Below are 17,458 nucleotides of genomic sequence, written 5' to 3' on the forward strand. Positions count from 1 at the left end.
ACTGTGCGTATATTACAAGTACTTCGTTTTAATAGAGGTTGAATAGAAACTGATAAGTTGCGTACATTTTAACTAAGGCTAATTTGATAACTCGAGGTCAGTCTCTGTTTTGTGGATAGTCGATTCTAGGTCGATACCCAGAGTTTCACTAAGCTGCTCGGGTTGCTCCTCCATCCGGTCCACGACTTTCGTTCGGGACTCGGACTCGGTTTGCGGCTGATCCTTTCCGGCTGGCGCACTTCGGTGATTGGGAAATATCATTCTTTCCAAGCCCTCCAGAGGCGCCTCAATTATAACGTAGAGCACATAGGACATTAGCAGGGTGAACCCCAAGGTGGACCAGAAGCTGAGCATCTGTGGAGTTGGGAATGAAGCGGTCAAGTCGGATTGGAACTTTAGGTGATTCTGTTACACACTTACCACTTCATAGTTGGAGAAGTACGTGTTGTTCTGAACGCGTCTGTGGTTGACCTCCTCGATGAAGATGTGCCAGATGTAGGCGGAGTAGGAGAGCTTGGACAGAGGCTGCCAAAGTGGAGAGGAGAGGAAGCTGTTGGCCAGTCCTCCGTATCCCTGCATGCATGCGAAGACCACCCAGCAGAGAGCCAGTGGCCAGGCGATCCTAGCCAGAGTGTAGTAGAGGGCTCCGTCCAAAACCGAAGGCGACTTGCCCAGCAGCTTGGAGTACGGATACAAGGCGAAGATCGAGGCGAAGAGCAGGGCCAGACAGAGCAGCCAGCCTGCCCAGACAGCCAGGAGGCATATCTGCACTCTCCTGCCGCGGATCAGATGCAGGAGGTAACCGAACATAGTACCGATCAGCCAGGGCGCCGCATGGGTGTGCGTGGCGTAGTAGATCTTCTCCTGAACCTCTTCAGCCTGACTTCCATCCCTGCAGCCAGAAAATGTTTAGCATTGGAAGGGCCAAAGCGGAAATCATCATGACTGTCTTACTTGAACATTACAGGGTAGTCATTAACCATTATGGTGGCAAACAGGCAGGCCGAGAGCAACAAAGTGACCACCAGGATACCTCCAGCCGCCTTCCTACCCCACTTGTAGAGTCCGATCAGCAGGATGGGAGACAGGATGTACAGTTGCATGTCCACCGCCAAGTACCAGGTGTGGGGCACGCACTAAGGAGCAGCATTCAATTGCAAGGCAATGGTATAAATGGAGCTCGAACTTACCACGTCGGAAGTCGCGTAGTTCTGGACGTAGAGCAAGGTCCAGTACCAGGATTTCTGGCACACGGAGTAGTCGAAGAAGCCGACTGTATCATACAGAGGACCGTCGGCGAAGAGGGGCAGCATCTTGAAGTAAACCAGTATGGCAACGGCTACGAGCGGAGTGAGACGCAGATATCGGTGCAGATACATCAAAGGCACGTTCAGCTTTCCCTTGGCTCTGCAAATGAAGAATGTTCGCCTATGCACAAATGAACCAAGCAGAGAAGTTAACTCACTTTTCCATGCCGCGGAGGCCAATCGAAACCAATAGCAGACCGCTGATGAAAAAGAACGTGTCCACCGAGAAGGTGCCGTAGAGTATGAAGCTGGAGAAGGGCTGCGACATCCATTGCAAGTTGTCCGCCGGATTGATGGCGGGACCTTTCAGGTTGATGATGTACTCGTGGCCGAAGATTACCCAGATCAGGGACATGCACCGCATGCCATTGAGGCAGTGGATCACATTCGGACTCGCCGTGTTCTCCACAATGGTGAACAGCGAACGCGACGTGGCTCGTGCTGAGAAGGCCCTAATGGGGCGGGGTAGCTTATCTACGGGGAAATGGGGAAAATATAGAATTAAACCCCTTCGGTGAGACTTCCACCTGCTACTTACCCTGTTCCGGACACAAGAAGTAGTCGTAGAGGGTGCACAAAATCACCGTAGCGCCAAATACGGACAGTAGAACGCTGATGGGTATCAGTTAGTAAGGTTGGATCAACTAGGATGTGCCAAGCACTACTCACACGGTGAATATGGTGAGCCCATCCCAGGGTTCTGCATCCTTGGTTCTGCACGATGCTTCGCTGATGAAAAACCAATTGCTCATGTCACTGGCGCCAAGGAGACGCTGGAGCAGCTGCTTGAGGAACAGCTCCATGGTGTCCGCCGAGCAGGAGGAGGGCTGGCACAGAGCGATCTTCATGTTGGTCTCCGCCAGCAGCTCCGAAGTGAAGCCCAACCACTTGGCAATCGGCAGCTCCATAAGGCAGTACTTTCCCTTGATGTTGTGCGATACGCTGATTATCCCCTCCACCGATAGGCACTCCTCATAGTTGCCCATGTCGATGCGGTTACCCCTAAAATATCCCGATGGAATGGTGCCCCACGCGTCGATCACTTAGCAAAGAAGGAACATTGATATGGCATCGAGCAAAAAGATGTGGCAATACCCACTTTTTATGGCCCACGCCTTGGGAACACCAAGGGCACTCATAAACTGGGCCATATCCGCCAGGCACCGTAGATCTTCTGGCCCAAGCCGCTTGCCCAGGAGATGCACATCCGCCGTTGAAATGTTACGGAATTCGCGATAGAACTCCACCGCTAAGGAGCGCAGATCCAGGAGCCGTTCGTAGTCCGCCATGGAGGACACTTCGTGCTCCGCTAGCAGATGAATTTGGGTCGGCAGCGTTCCTTTGACCACCGCCAGCCCCACGGTAAGCAATATACCCAATACCCGGATCATCTTCCTCATGGAGTCACCAGTTTGCGACTATTTACCAATCGCCCCTCATTAGCCCATTTATACACACAGGCAAATCCTGCTGTGCTGCGCTATCCACTCGAAATCGCTCGTTCTTTATCTTAACGTCCGACCAGTTAATACGAATACCGTGTACTTTCCAGCACTTCCCAATCATTAAGGGGTATAGTACAGCCTTGGTAATCAGGGCAAGCGGTCTCTTTCCGAGGCGACTCTATTCGATTCGGAAGAATACCCGGAAAGATAAGCCGCTGGTTGGTACCGATATACCACCGATTTGAAGGCATCACTACCTGGTCAAATTTCCCGAGTACATAAACTACATAAAGTATGAATTAATCAAGGGCAAGAATGCCACTGGTACTTCAAGAGGTTACTTACTTACTTAAGCTCGCCTGATCTCCTCCCATTGTAGCTGATTAAAAAGTTAGTTTAGTTTTCCTTACAACATGCATGTGGTATTCAACAAAATGTTCAACAATCGTTTGTCAATTGTCTCTCGTCTTGTGACTGCAATTCCGACATTTGAAGCCAGACGTTTTTCGGGACAGAGATTTGCACAGTTTTTGACATGGAATACCAATTGCTCGATATCCTGTAGTTTTCCCAGCTTTTGTGGTGGGAAATGGAAATTGGAACGAGTTTTCACTTTCGTCTAGGTTCCAAGCCAAAAGTGGCGGGGTGTGGCATGGACAGGTTTTAGACGAATCTCGGACCAGACTCGCATTTCTTGGTTATGCAACACATCAAGGTTACAGCGAGAAGGAACCCATTAGGCAGCCCACGAACCGACTATCAGATACCCAGCTTTGCTTATCCGAAGCGTAAATAAGTGTTTTAAATGGAACACCCAAGTGTTTGTACTTCTATAAGAAGTTGAATAAAATAGATTCAAGTACTAGAGTAACTAAGAGCTGAAAAATGATTCATGGCCATGAGTAAGAGACTAATTGCGAATGCATATTTGGAAAGACCTGAAGAACCGGCACAGTAAACATCTAATTTGCATGCAGAACTGACACAACACCTCAGCCAAAACAGTCAAAACTTTGGTCAAAACTTTCGGAAAATCCAAGGCCCAAACTGGTTTTCCACCAATTCAATGCGAATGCGAATTGAAAACGAGAGGTAACCATTGTCCATTCGCACTAAGCAAGGAAAACATTGTTGCGCCAATGCTTAAAAAACCAAAAGCTGTTAATTACTCTGGAAATGATTAAATATATATCTTGAAAATCAAATGCAACAGCCCGCAGCCAGGCTGAAATTGAAATTCATATTATTATGAGAGCAAATCGTGACAGCCCCCATTTCGGCATAGTGGTACAAACTTGGCGAACCACTCAGGATCCGAAAAATGTGCAAAATGCGTGACTCACATCGACTCAGTGTATTTCCCCCCACTGATCTCATAGCTGCACAATCTGTCTGCATGGTATGATATGGTATAGTACTTCGTAGAATCTTTCCTAATCGAATACACCTGTCATCGCCCTACGGATAAAGATGGGTGCTAAGCTCGCCAGTTGCTATCGCCAGCCCAAAATCTTAATGGTTCTGATGGCTTAATGGAGTTCTGAGGAATTGGATTTGACAGAAGTTCAGGTGAAATTGTTTATATTTATGGTACACGGTACAGGCTATGCATACCTCTTGATTATACATTTATACAACCTCTAACCTGGCGAATCGGTTCGATAAGACTGGGTACCCTATTAATATTTGTTATGGGTGTTTCCCAATTATTGATATGTGGAACTATTTAAACAGTACAAATACTAATTAAGTTACGTTACAGATACTTTACAATATCACACCCCTATGTAAGCCATATATAAAGATATGTTTGAACGGAGTTATATATGTTGTAGAAACCTAAACTTAGGATGCATGGTACAGGAGTTGCAGTACCACGGTGCGTGTTAGTTCACCTCTTAAAATGCACTGGCCGCTAAGCATTATGCATAGTTTGAGCTGCACTTACGATCTATAAACTGGCGCAAAAGTAGTGCAAAAGTAATTGTTGCCACGCACTGAACTCGTTGATAACCGCCGGCAGTCGGGGTCTGCGATTACGAGATCCAGGCGGACAGTGGCAGCTAACCCGTCTAACTAGTTGACTTTGGGGCACTTAATCCGCGACGCCCAGGCCCGCGTGGCAGCACTCCGTTCCGTCGGTGTAAAGTCGGGCGACTCCAGCGCTGACCAGCGCCAGTTCTGATTGGAACGGCCTTCCGAGCGGTACACACACCGTACTCCGCTGCCTACTCTTCGATCCGGAGCACAGATCATCGATCCGTTAGGATGAGGATGTTACGTCTGCAGTTGATGGTCCTGCTTGTGGGCCTGCTCCTGGCGCTGATCTCAGCCGATCCTGTGCCGCAGGACACGGAGGTGGCGCGGGAGAAGCGTGGCACTATCACCCTGGACTTTGGCTTGCTCCTGCGGAACCTGCTGCTCAAGAGCGCCCAATTGTCCTCGGCCAAGGCTAATCTCGCACGGACCACCCGTCGTCCGCCGACCACCACCACGACGACCACACCACCGCCTCCGCCACCTTCTCCGATACGCATTCGTAAGCCCATATGGCATCCGTTCTTCAGTTCCGGCTTTCTGCCCAGGGACTACGATGTGGACTACGCTGATCCTCCGGCACCACGACCACCAGCCCCTCCGCCGCCCACTGCGCAACCGCCTAGACGCGTCCGACCGCAGGTACGCCCACGCCCTCGCCCAACGACACCGCCACCGCCTCCACCGCCGAACTATGACTACGACTATGACTACGATGCACAGCCTGCAGCGCCAGCTGAAGCTGCACCGCTTCCACCACCTCCTCCGCCGCCGCCCACAGCTCCGCCACGCCCAAGGCCACGGCCGCGCCCACGGCCACAGCAGCCCGATCCTCAACAGCGGCGTCCCGCGCAGCTGGGAGACCGCCTTATCTATCAGTACGCACAACCTACTGGTAAAATACGTAACCTCTTAACTAACTGCCGTACAATTGGGTTCTCTCCGACACTTTGCAGATACCTTCTTTAGGTCGCGAGCCGTGGCGGAGGCGACGGCGACGGCGGCGGCTGAGCCAGACACCGGAGACGTAGATGGCTCCCAGGCGGACTCAGTTGCGGATCCGGATGCGGCTGCCTTTCCCGCTACTGCTGCTGGGGCTGGCTCCGAACCAGCTCCTCCCCCTCCAAGTGCTCCGCGATTTTTGGTCAACTACCAGAGCGAAGATGACTTTGGGCCAACGTTCGCCGGCCAGCGGGATCAGGATGCGGGTCAGGATCAGGGTTCAGCAGGGGCTCCTGGAATTCCCGCATCATCCCAAGGCTACTTTCCGCCCCTCGAGCTCGGCAACCAGAATCGCTTCCCGACTTTCAATCAGCAGCAGTACTTCTATAACTAAGCGGTATAGTTTCTCATTTTAGCATCGTGTGGCAATGAAATTAACTTCGCAGCTTTGAAATATTATATGTACATATGTATAGCTTATGTATTGCAGTGTGCTTAAAATTGACCATAAACTATTTTTAATTTTAAGCATCAATTTTTTTATTCCCACTTTGATAGTTGTAAATAAAAACTCAAATAAAATAATGCTAAATCGTGTGAGTGATGGTATTCTTCAAGCCCTGTAATTAATAATTATCAGAGGTAGTTATATATATAAAATTCCCAAATAACTCCAGTATCATGACATTAATAGTTTTTTTTTAAAAACGGGCGCCACAATTGTTTCGATGAGTATCGGTATTTGACTGGGCGAATTAAAGATGATAACACGATTGTACTTATCCAACAAAGATATTCAAACTTCGGTTTACTGAGCTTTAAGAAAATAGAATTCTGTACAAGGTAAATTAATAATCTTCAGATGTTTGAAATATAACAAATATTTCTTAAACGATAAACTTAACAACGCACATCACTCAAAAGACTATCGATAGGCTGGAATCGAAAGGCGCCATCGTAACTTTTGTCATAATACTAATTATATTAAGCAAATTCAACTACAGAAACTCCGTTGCAAAAGTTTACTTCATAAAACATTGCGAATGAAAATCACTTGAGAATATATCGCCTAAAATAGGGATTTTTTAGTAAAAACTCAGGGCCGTCAGTGGCCATTTTTGGGGAAAAGCCGCTCCACCGATCTGGTAACACTGTGTGGTGTGTGAACGTGAACTTTACGGAATTTAATTAGAGAAACGGGTGAAGAAAAGTTGCAAATAGACAATCGCTGCGAATTTTCCGGGCCGTAGATGGGTGCATCTGCGACGTAACTATCCCCCGAATCCGGTGCTCGGCACTCGAGATGCGTAGCCAGTGCGGACTCGTGAACGCAACGCGTGTGCAGTGCAGGGCAATAGTTGCCATTCCCAGTAGCAGTACCACTACCACTACCACTACCAGTCCCATTCCGATTCCCAGTCGCAATCGCAGTCGCAGCAGGGCCAATAACAGCAGCAGCGGGCGTGGGGAGAGCGACGCATGAGGGAAAAATGCATACAGATGCGAAAAGCAAGACCCAGTTGTGCCGATAAACAAACAAGCACTAATTAATTGCCAAATGTAAGCCCTCGAGCGCAGTGGAAAAAGTTCAATCGTTTCGATACGTTTTTTTTTTCGCCTCACCAGATTTATGCATTTTCCACTGTCTCTCCATCCCTGTGTGCGTGTGTGCCTGTGTTTGTGAATGCGTATGTTCGAATACGTGTGTGTATGTGCATACTGTTCTTTTTCGCGTTTGCGTTTTGGCCAATAAATGCTAATTTCTTGTGTGCCATCTGCCCATTAAATTGATTATTCAGCAAAATGACAATTTACTATAATCATTTATCCCACAAATTCCAAGTAAATACAACGCATTTTGCGGATTTAAAGTGCTACATCTGATTTTGAGAAAGAGACAGCACCAGTCGGACCGTACGAATGTGTGTGTATTTGTCTGCTCCCCCGTGTGTGTGTGTGCAAGCAAAACAAAATTAGGCGATTCAAAACAGTTGCAAAGTGTAGCAAAATACGCCAATTTTAATCGTAACACATAAATCAACCATGGTAATCGGTCACAAATCGGGCAGCCAGCGAAGGGAGCCAACAACTGGCGCAGCATCACCGCCTTCGTGCGTTTTTTTTTTCGTCTTTTGTGTGTGCCTGAATCCGCACCCAAAGAAAAGGCAGCAAACCAACTGAAAATCAATCCCGAATCGCATAACTCTTTAGTTTTCCACTACAATTCCCTGTGGCGGGGAGCTGAGCGAAGCCACGGAAAAGGCACGAATTGAATTGAATTTGTGTCGCCCGAAATGCAAAACAACAAGCAATCCAACCGCACATATACATATACGGCGTGCGCGTGTGTGCGTGAGCGACATGGCTGCTCTTTGTGCAATAGTGTGTGGCTATGAAAAATAGGCGTGTTTCTGTTTCGCGTCGCAAGTAATGAGTTGCAATCGCCGCACCACAACGGCCTAATTGTATTGAGTATTTTTGCCAGGCGGCGATAGTTTAAAGCCGGAGCTCCGGCGGGGGCCAAAATTCGCGTCTTTAGCCGGCGGATATCCGCAGACGCCCGCAAAACGCCTCCGCATGCACACACATGCACACTCCGATATATATGTGTGTGTGTGTATGAGTGTGTGGATTCGCAACGGCGACAAATGCACCCCTTTGGTGCCGTTACTCCTTGGCAGCTCGCGTGTGTGTGTGTCAGTCGTAAAGACCCTTGAATACCCTGCAGCACGTGTGCATACCCTACACCTAGATAGCTAGATAGCCCAGCCGGGCCACAAATAACCTCCCTACTGCACGTGCGCATCCCCTACACTCATTCCTTGTTCGATAACCAAGCCAATAAACTAAACGGCGTTAGTCATGGCGACTGCCAAATGCCCTAAACCACTTACTTCCCAGCTGTCGCAATCTGGCCAAAAAGCAGCTGACAAGTTGGTAACAAGTTGAGGAAAATAGCCTGGCCATAAAAGACACGGCCAACAGTGAATTTATTTGCGATAAGGCCGTGCTGCGTGTGGAATTCAGAGTTCTGAATGATTCGTACAGTATAAGCGAGCGTGAATCACTTGATCGATTTGATGATAGTCGGCTTTTGGCTGTTTCCATCCATCCGTCAGTCCGTCCGTTCGCTCGTCCATGCAGTCACTGTCCAAAGCACAGTGCCCACTGCCCACTGGGCCAGCCATACCCGCCACGCCCCGTGCCGCCCAAGTCGATTGGTCCCCAGTCTCAGCGCTTCCCCCTGAAATCCCCTAAAATGTGGACCCTTTGAACATGACTAAGTGACTGGCGCAGGCTGTGACTGTGACTGACTAACCGGAATCGTCTTCTTCTCGCCCCACCCGATCCGCGCAGAACTTCAAGCCAGTAGAGTAGCCAACTGGAGCTGCAGACGAGGAAAAGCACGCAGGTCGACCACTGAGTGAGCTGGGCTAGAGCATGAAAGTCAGCCATGCCTTCGGCACGACCTGGTAGTCTCAAGGATCCGGAAATAGCCGACCTATTCAACAAGCATGACCCGGAGAAAATCTTCGAGGACCTGCGCGAAATCGGCCATGGGTCGTTCGGCGCGGTCTACTATGCGCGATGCAACCTCACCAAGGAGATCGTGGCCATCAAAAAGATGTCCTACACCGGCAAGCAGAGCCAGGAGAAGTGGCAGGACATTCTCAAAGAGATACGGTGAGCACCGGCAGACACATGCGTTCGCTTAACTGGTTTATAATAAATTTATGTATACACAATAGATTCCTTCGCCAATTGAACCACCCAAACACCATAGAATACAAGGGATGCTATCTGCGCGAGTCGACCGCCTGGCTGGTGATGGAGTACTGCGTGGGCTCCGCCTCGGATATCATCGAGGTGCACAAGAAGCCGCTGCACGAGGACGAGATCGCTGCCATCTGTCTGGGCGTGCTCAGTGGGTTGAGCTATCTGCACTCGCTGGGCCGCATCCACCGCGACATCAAGGCAGGCAACATCCTGCTCACGGACAACGGCGTCGTCAAGCTGGCCGATTTCGGTAGCGCTGCCATCAAGTGTCCGGCCAACAGTTTTGTCGGCACGCCCTATTGGATGGCGCCCGAGGTGATCCTGGCCATGGACGAGGGCCAATACGATGGCAAGGTGGACGTGTGGTCTCTGGGCATCACCTGCATCGAGCTGGCGGAGCGCAAGCCTCCCTACTTTAACATGAACGCCATGTCGGCGCTCTACCACATTGCGCAGAATGAGTCGCCGACTCTTCCGGTGAGTAGAAATCGCAGGCTTCGTTTCCCACTATTGGGTCTGTTGAAAGTTATTGGATCTATTTGTTCACACGCGTCTCTTGTTTACAAATGTGTTTATGATTCCCATATGCGAAAAGAAAATTACCTTTTGAAAGGAAGTGTAATTTGAATGCTTTAAATATTTATCAAACCTATTCGATTTCACCCCGACAGAAGAACGACTGGTCGGATGCGTTCTGCAGCTTTGTTGAACTGTGCCTCAAGAAGATGCCAGCAGAGCGACCCTCGTCGGGCAAGCTGTTGACCCACGCCTACGTGACCCGACCGCGTTCCGACACCGTGCTGCTGGAGCTGATCGCGCGCACCAAGTCAGCCGTGCGCGAGCTGGACAACCTTAACTACCGCAAGATGAAAAAGATACTCATGGTGGACACCTGCGAGACGGAGAGCGCCGTGGGCGACACCGATGACCAACAGGACGACCATGCCGGCGGCGACAGCAGCAAGAGCAATAGTATTACTTCGGAACACTCCATACACTCGGTGGGTGTATCGGCAGCCAGTAGTCAGGTGAGCATAAAACGTGTTCTCTTTTACGACACCCTTCACTTATTTTTGTTTCTAATCTTGCAGAGCTCCTCATCCAATTCCATACCGGCTGCGGCACAGAATCATCACCATATCGCTGCGCACCACCACCAGCAGGCGGCTAGCGCCGCTGTGGCGGCGGCAATGCACCACCATCACCATCCACACCAGCAGCCGCCGCCCAGCTGGCCAAGCGGCCAACAAGGACAGGCAGTTCCGCCCGGAGCCGTGTCCCGAAACTCGTCGCGCCATCGAAACCGGCCGCCGCTGCCCAATATAATGCACAGCATGAACAACAATGTGACGCCAACTAACTCGGCCTCGGTGGTGCCGGCACCAGCGCCTGCTCCAGTGCTACCACCGCCTATTTCCGTTCTGCCGCATCTGAGTGCGATGGGCCACGTGGGAGGCGGAGGCACTGGAACCGGTGGCAGCGGTGGAGGTTCTCCGGCATCTGGTGGACCCCTGGCGGATCGCATGCAGCCCATTCAGCCGCGCTATCTGACGACGCCCGCCGCCCAAGCGGCCGTGTATGCGGCCAGCTCCGCGTCCTCGCAACAGGCCATCTCCAACGCAGTCAACGACCACGGGCCCAACAACTTTGCCACCATACGCACCACCAGTATCGTGACCAAGCAGCAAAAGGAGCACATGCAGGTGCGTTATCGCGTTTCGTTTATCAATACTCCTGCCTTGGCCGTAGATTTCTGTGTGCGCTCTCTCGTTGGGGTGAGTCCAGGGAAGTCGCCTGGCTGCAGCATAGATAATCCACCTCCATGGGCACTATACGGGGTCATGCCCGTTTCCAATTGCAAGTCGCGGTCCCAGCACCGATTGCATTCCATACCGCGCGGCCTTTGTGTGTAACCCGTCCTGTCAGCATCAATATGGTCGGCAGTCATCCGCCGGCTGGCCAATCCATTCCCCCTCCCAGCTCGTCGCTACGCTTCCGCCATCCCCATGTCTTCTAACTTTTGCCCTCTACTACAAGCTCTTTGTTGTGTTTATTGTTTTCCTCCCGCATCCTCGAACAGGCGCGCTATAACTTCTGTTCGCAGCTGTGTGGTGGCGACCACATCAACAGCGATTGCCGCGACGGCAGCCGGCGGAGCGAGAGCCAGCAAAAGGCCGGCAGCAAGAAAGACCCGAAACGCCACTGTCCCTGTGTAATTTCCTAGCCAGAGCGGAGGCGCCAATCAATTGAGAAATAAAGTTTTAAAAGCAGTCGCTGCCGGTACCATGTACTTACTGTAGTTAGCCTTTGCTGTTGCATCTGCAATTGCATCCGCCATCACATTCAAACCGCAGCCCATCCTCGCCAGCCTCCACCTGTACTCGTTTCCCACGCTCGTCGGCCAACCACCCCACAGTCCCTGGTCATTGGCACGCCCTCATGGCTTAGAACTCATCTGTTTACCGTGTCCCTCAAGTGTAAGCAATCTCAAATGGTTCGTTCTGAGCTTGGTAGCTAGCTAGGCCAGTTCATTCGCACCTTCCATTCGCGCCACCAGTGGCGCAAACAACAGTAGCAATGTCAACTTGTCGTCCTCAGTTTGGAGCTGAAATTTTGTCAGCTCTTGAATATTTACACTGAACACATATTTTACGTTTTAAAAGTAGTTGTTTACTGATTAATCAAGCACTAGTGCTCACCTGATACTTGATCCTCGCTCTCACAAACTCTATTCTACCAAAGAAACAATCATCCCGGTGCTGCTGTAACATCAAGAACAGCAATATCGCCTTCATTTAAATAATTTCTCAATGAAGTTGGAGAAAGTTATGGGCTGATATACTATTCTAAGTGCAATCCATATCATTTTGCAATTTAACAGAGCTATTCAATGAGACGCTTTCTTGATAAAACAAACTCGTTTAGTCATGCCTTCCACATTTGTTGTGAATATCATGTTCTATTCAAAAATATGTGAACAAGCTGGCATGAAAATGCACTTGAACAATACACAATTACAATTGTATATTTTCGGAACTCACTTGTCACTTCTGTTTGGAATGCACAAATGTATTCTTTGAGTGTAACAGCAGTGCCACCTTCCAGTTCGCCATTACTCCCCTTCCAGTTGGACTATTGCATATCGCCTTGTAACGCTTGACAAGGATCACCCTGTTGAAAGGCGATCCACAAGACCACCCCGTCATCCCCGAAAGGGTCACACTAAAAGAAACCAGGCTTCGAGTTGCTTAAGCTTGTGTTGGCTGCTTGGAAAGCCAGTAGAAGTATTGCGCATTCCGCTTCAGAAACTCTTTTGCCAAAACCCAATAATACGTAGCTAGAACTTAGAATCCGTTGGCGTGACGGAAGCCTAGAAGGCCGAGGAGCCAATGTTTTGGCCGAGATTTGCGCCCGTTGAGGTTATGGTTGAGCTGGAGTTCGGCAGCGGTTTTGTAAGTTACAGTTAGTCGCAGAAGTAGTGTACAATTTGCCGTAGTGGTCCCGCTGCTGCTATTCGCATTTCCACGCCTCTAACCATGTGTGCATTCTTTGCCCCACTGTGCGCCATCCCACCATCCGCGATCCGGCAGGAGGAGATGCACGAGCAGATGTCCGGCTACAAGCGGATGCGACGCGAGCACCAGGCGCACCTGGTCAAGCTGGAGGAGAAGTGCAAGGTGGACATGGAGGCGCACAAGACGGCCCTGGACAAGGAGTACGACACGCTGCTCCACAACTTCACGAGGGACCTCGATCGGCTTGAGGTAAGTGTGGGCTGTGGGGCTAGATTAACTGAAGGCAACTCTCACTAACCATTGATCGCTTGCAGGCGAAGCACCAGCAGGATGTGGAGAGGCGGGCTAAGCAAACTAGTGCCGCCGAGAAGAAACTACACAAAGAGATTACGCTGAAGCAGGAGAACGACCGCAAGGTGTACGACCTGAACCGCAAGAAGGAGTACAAGGCGAACAAGGAGCGCTGGAAGCGGGAGCTCTCCATGGATGAGTCGACGCCCAAGCGGCAGCGCGATCTTACCCTGCAGTCGCAGAAGGACAACCTCAAGCAGCACGAGGCGCAGGAGGAGCAGCGCATGCTCCAGGCCCAGAAGCAGTACATCGAGCTGGAGATGCGCAAGTTCAAGCGCAAGCGCATGATCATGCAGCACGAGCACGAGGATCAGCAGCTGCGCGACGTAAGCGAACCCAACATGGTAGAGAAATTAGTTATTGGCCTAACCCTTTTGCTTTTGCAGGAGCTCGGAAAGAAGGAGCAGCAACTGCAACAGGCACACGCCATGCTTCTTAAGCACCACGAAAAGACACAGGAGCTGGAGTACCGCCAGCAGAAGAGCGTACACCAGTTGCGCGAGGAGCAGGTGAGTTGCACAAATTCCTAGCCATAGTGCACATCCACACAAATCCCATTTGCCACCGCAGATAAACAAGCAACACGATACAGAGTTGCATAATCAAAAAGACTACATGGACCGCATTAAGAAGGAGCTGGTACGCAAGCATGCGGTTGAGCTAAGGCAACAGCCGAAGAGCTTGAAGGTATGTACTGCATGCACAGTCGTGAAAAGATAGGATAACCAATTTGATCACATAACAGCAAAAGGAGCTCCAGATACGTAAGCAGTTCCGGGAAACATGCAAGACACAGACGAAGCAATACAAACGCTACAAGGCCCAAGTACTGCAGACGACACCAAAGGAGCAACAGAAGGAGGTCATCAAGCAGCTGAAGGAAGAGAAGCATCGCAAGCTGACGCTGCTGGGTGAACAGGTGCGTTGCAGACACAATAGGAGCACATAGTAAAAGTCATCCCAATACTCGATGGAGCTAACGTAACTCATTTCATTGCAGTACGAGCAAAGCATTGCGGACATGTTCCAAAGTCAGAGCTACAAACTAGACGAAAGCCAAGTGATCGAGTGCCAACGTACTCACGAGCAGCTGGAGTACGAGCTGGAAATGCTCACTGCCTACCAGAACAAGAACAAGAAGCAGGCACAGGAGCAGCGCGATCGCGAGCGTCGAGAGCTCGAGAACCGCGTCAGTGTGCGGCGAGGTCTGCTCGAGAATAAGGTGGGCGTTTGCCGTGTCCTCAGGGCGAGTGTAGTGTCTGACCTTATCGACATCCTCTCTTCCACAGATGGACGCCGAGTTGCAGCAATTTAACCAGGAACGCGCCGAGCGCTTGCGCATGAAACACGAGAAGCATACTAAAGAATTGGAAGCTTTTGATAACGAATCAATAGCCCTAGGTTTCAGGTAATCAACATCATCTACATCGATGCAAATCAGGAGGAGACAACTAATCATATATGTGTTCTTTCTGCAGCACTTTATCTCTGATTGAGGTATCTCGTGAAGCCTACGGAGATGAGGAGGGAAGTCTGTCTGGTTCAATGATTAGTTTAGCCCATAGCAATAGTTCAACAAGTTTTCCGGCTGGTTCGCTATAGCATAGACAACAACAATGCCAACCCCCACAACAAGTGTTTAGTAATATGAACTACTTCAATTTTAATGGAAATTATAAAGCCAACAGTACGACAGCAACAACTAGAGCCCGACACAAGCAACAGAAATCGCCGCTAAAACATCAACAGAAACAATAGCAGCAGAAACAGTCCTGGCTAGCAATGTTTTTGTAGGAACTAGGAACACGACACACAACCCACAACACAGAATACACAATACACAATACACCATACACATAACTGCGATCAATTATCGGATTGGTTGCTTAGGAAACATGAGAACCCAAGTATTTTCTAAAAGTTACAACAAGCTAAAGCTGCAATAGTTTTGTATTAAAAGAAACTCGATCGGAGGTGGCAACAAGATACTAAAATTTGAAACCATTTAATACAAGATCAATCAAAACAAAGAGAAAACAACAAACATAAATAAATAATTATATATGTAAGCATAAATGTCATACACAAACAATAACACAACAAACAAACAAACAAACAAGCAAGCAAGCAAACAAAGATCAACATCAAACTTTGATAGGCAAAGTGTTTAAATCTAAAGTCTAATTTGATATTATTACCGAATAACTGAATCAATCACCATTTTGATTTGTTAACCATTTATATATTTGTGCTCTCGCGCTGCAAAAATGTCACGAAAGTAATTAGGTGTGTATTATTTGTTAAAACTCGCGGAAATAGATCATTCAGTTGGCCTTCGCACTCGGGTTTGCGAGATTTTTAAATGTTATTTTCAATTGATAGTCGCTGGGGCTGCGATCGCAGTTCGGTTCAGGCGTACATCGATTGCCATTTTTGCATGTTGTTAGGTTCAACAATTTCGGTTTACGTTATGTTTTTCTACTTTGACTCGATTCGATTCAAATAAAAGTATTTTTTTAAATGAAATGAGAAATAACAAATTTATTATTTTACTTGCTGTACGATAAGTTTTATGGCCAAAATTATTATAAATCCCGCAAATATTAAAACGCAAAAAGATTCATTTTGTTTACAATTAATTTAGTTTTGTTTGTTATAACAAAAAGGATATAATATATATAAAACTAAAATAAGCCTATTTTAGAGTTAATTAATGCAAATTGCAAAATGCTTAGTCAAAACAATAAAAATTGTATAGAAAATTAAAGCATAAAAACGTTTAATTATTCAAAGATTATGTTTACGTGGAAATATGATTTTTCCTTCACTCACTCGCATGTATGTTGATCTGGTCTGATCCAAACCCACGGAAACACTACACCCACAAACCCCCAACATTCACGAGGGAAACGCGACAGTATGCAGCCGATAATATTTCACTAAAGAATTATATTTCACATAGAATTCTGCAAAACTGAAACAAAGCAAGCATATATTTCCGTTAGTCATTAATTAAACTAAACTAAATTTAACGCAACTCCCATGATCGCAAAGAGCGAAGGATCAAAGGATCGTAGCATCGAAGTGGCAGGCAGAGAGGGTCGGCTAATTTTCGATATTTCCGTTGATATTACGCTGGGTGCACCAGTGTCCACCAGTGTCCACCAGTGTCCACCAGTGGCCACCAGCATCCAACGTCCATATATGGATATATATACCCGCGTTTGGGAAACAGGAGCGAAATGAAGGAATGAAGGTGGACGTGGACACGGGAAACGAGAGAGATAGAGATAGCTAAACAGAAGCACGGGGAACACAGTATATGTAATATTTTTATGTTTATAAAATTGTTTTTTTTTTTTATTATTGTAATAATTATTATACGAATATAAATTGTATTTTTGCAATTACGGTAACTGAAGATGGAAAACGAATAACAATTCAATTGATGCACGTCAATGTCAATAAAATAAAACTTATTTAAAAATACACAAGCTCGCAGTTCGTGTTCAGCTTAATGGGCCATGGACAGCGGATTCTGGGCAGGATGTCTATACCGCTATACAGCTAAGTAAGTTTTGCTCCATGCACATCTCCATCCTTTTTCAGGCTTCATTCACCAGAGTGACGGGTATCTTATAGTCGAGTATCGAGTATCGAGCTGTGTTCCGATACAAACATTGTAGAAAGATTATTAAAACGCTTGTTTGGAATGCTTTCCGTTTATTTGAAATTTCAATAAATTACATTTACATCGAGTCAAATGAACTCGGACAAAATAATTTAAACCCCATTCAAATGTCCAGTTTGATATTGTACATTTAGGACTTGCACATAAATATGAGAATATTGATTTCATAAAACACAGAATCAAATCGTTCCACTCGAAATTCGACCATAACACATTTTTGTTGACTTTGGCTTATCTGCATAGAGTGGTAAAACGTCCACCATAAAAAGACTAATCCCCGAAATCTCAAAGATCTTTGTAGCTGTTGGTTGTCACAACTCCATACTCATACTTGGATGTTTATATATTGAAATAGCCACCCATTTCATACAATGCGTTTTATATATGATATAG

General features: G+C 48.0%; 3 protein-coding genes across 5 annotated transcripts; 2 read left to right on the forward strand and 1 right to left on the reverse strand.

Annotated features, from left to right (window-relative positions):
* Window positions 1-8: 8 nt before the first annotated feature.
* LOC6525176 (nose resistant to fluoxetine protein 6) lies at window positions 9-3,104 on the reverse strand. Its single transcript, XM_002100978.3, has 8 exons — window positions 2,407-3,104; window positions 1,977-2,349; window positions 1,846-1,919; window positions 1,466-1,781; window positions 1,191-1,407; window positions 955-1,136; window positions 421-892; window positions 9-354 (listed from the first exon to the last, which is right to left on the reverse strand). Exons 1-8 carry the CDS (start codon window positions 2,705-2,707, stop codon window positions 79-81), a joined length of 2,211 nt encoding a protein of 736 aa, XP_002101014.2. The 5' UTR covers window positions 2,708-3,104; the 3' UTR covers window positions 9-78.
* Window positions 3,105-4,925: 1,821 nt separating this feature from the next.
* Window positions 4,926-6,311, forward strand: LOC6525177 (basic proline-rich protein). The gene is made up of 2 exons (XM_002100979.3): window positions 4,926-5,684; window positions 5,746-6,311. The coding sequence occupies exons 1-2, from the start codon at window positions 5,021-5,023 to the stop codon at window positions 6,123-6,125; spliced, it is 1,044 nt and encodes a 347-aa protein (XP_002101015.2). The 5' UTR covers window positions 4,926-5,020; the 3' UTR covers window positions 6,126-6,311.
* A 584-nt stretch (window positions 6,312-6,895) lies between these two features.
* On the forward strand, window positions 6,896-16,166 carry LOC6525179 (serine/threonine-protein kinase Tao). Of its 3 annotated transcripts, XM_039371710.2 has the most exons (13): window positions 6,896-7,291; window positions 9,089-9,415; window positions 9,481-9,985; window positions 10,180-10,536; window positions 10,600-11,211; window positions 13,099-13,272; window positions 13,338-13,700; window positions 13,761-13,883; window positions 13,945-14,061; window positions 14,120-14,293; window positions 14,375-14,596; window positions 14,664-14,782; window positions 14,853-16,166. In XM_039371710.2, exons 2-13 carry the CDS (start codon window positions 9,186-9,188, stop codon window positions 14,974-14,976), a joined length of 3,120 nt encoding a protein of 1,039 aa, XP_039227644.1. In that variant the 5' UTR covers window positions 6,896-7,291; window positions 9,089-9,185; the 3' UTR covers window positions 14,977-16,166. The 3 variants fall into 3 exon arrangements, with proteins under 3 accessions (XP_039227644.1, XP_039227647.1, XP_002101017.1); XM_002100981.4 differs by lacking the exons at window positions 6,896-7,291; window positions 9,089-9,415; window positions 9,481-9,985; window positions 10,180-10,536; window positions 10,600-11,211 and adding an exon at window positions 12,589-12,960; XM_039371713.2 differs by lacking the exons at window positions 13,099-13,272; window positions 13,338-13,700; window positions 13,761-13,883; ... (3 more) ...; window positions 14,664-14,782; window positions 14,853-16,166 and adding an exon at window positions 11,589-11,778.
* The last annotated feature ends 1,292 nt before the right edge of the window (window positions 16,167-17,458 follow it).

Source organism: Drosophila yakuba, chromosome X, assembly GCF_016746365.2.
Source record: "Drosophila yakuba strain Tai18E2 chromosome X, Prin_Dyak_Tai18E2_2.1, whole genome shotgun sequence".
NCBI classification, from domain to species: Eukaryota; Metazoa; Arthropoda; class Insecta; order Diptera; family Drosophilidae; genus Drosophila; species Drosophila yakuba.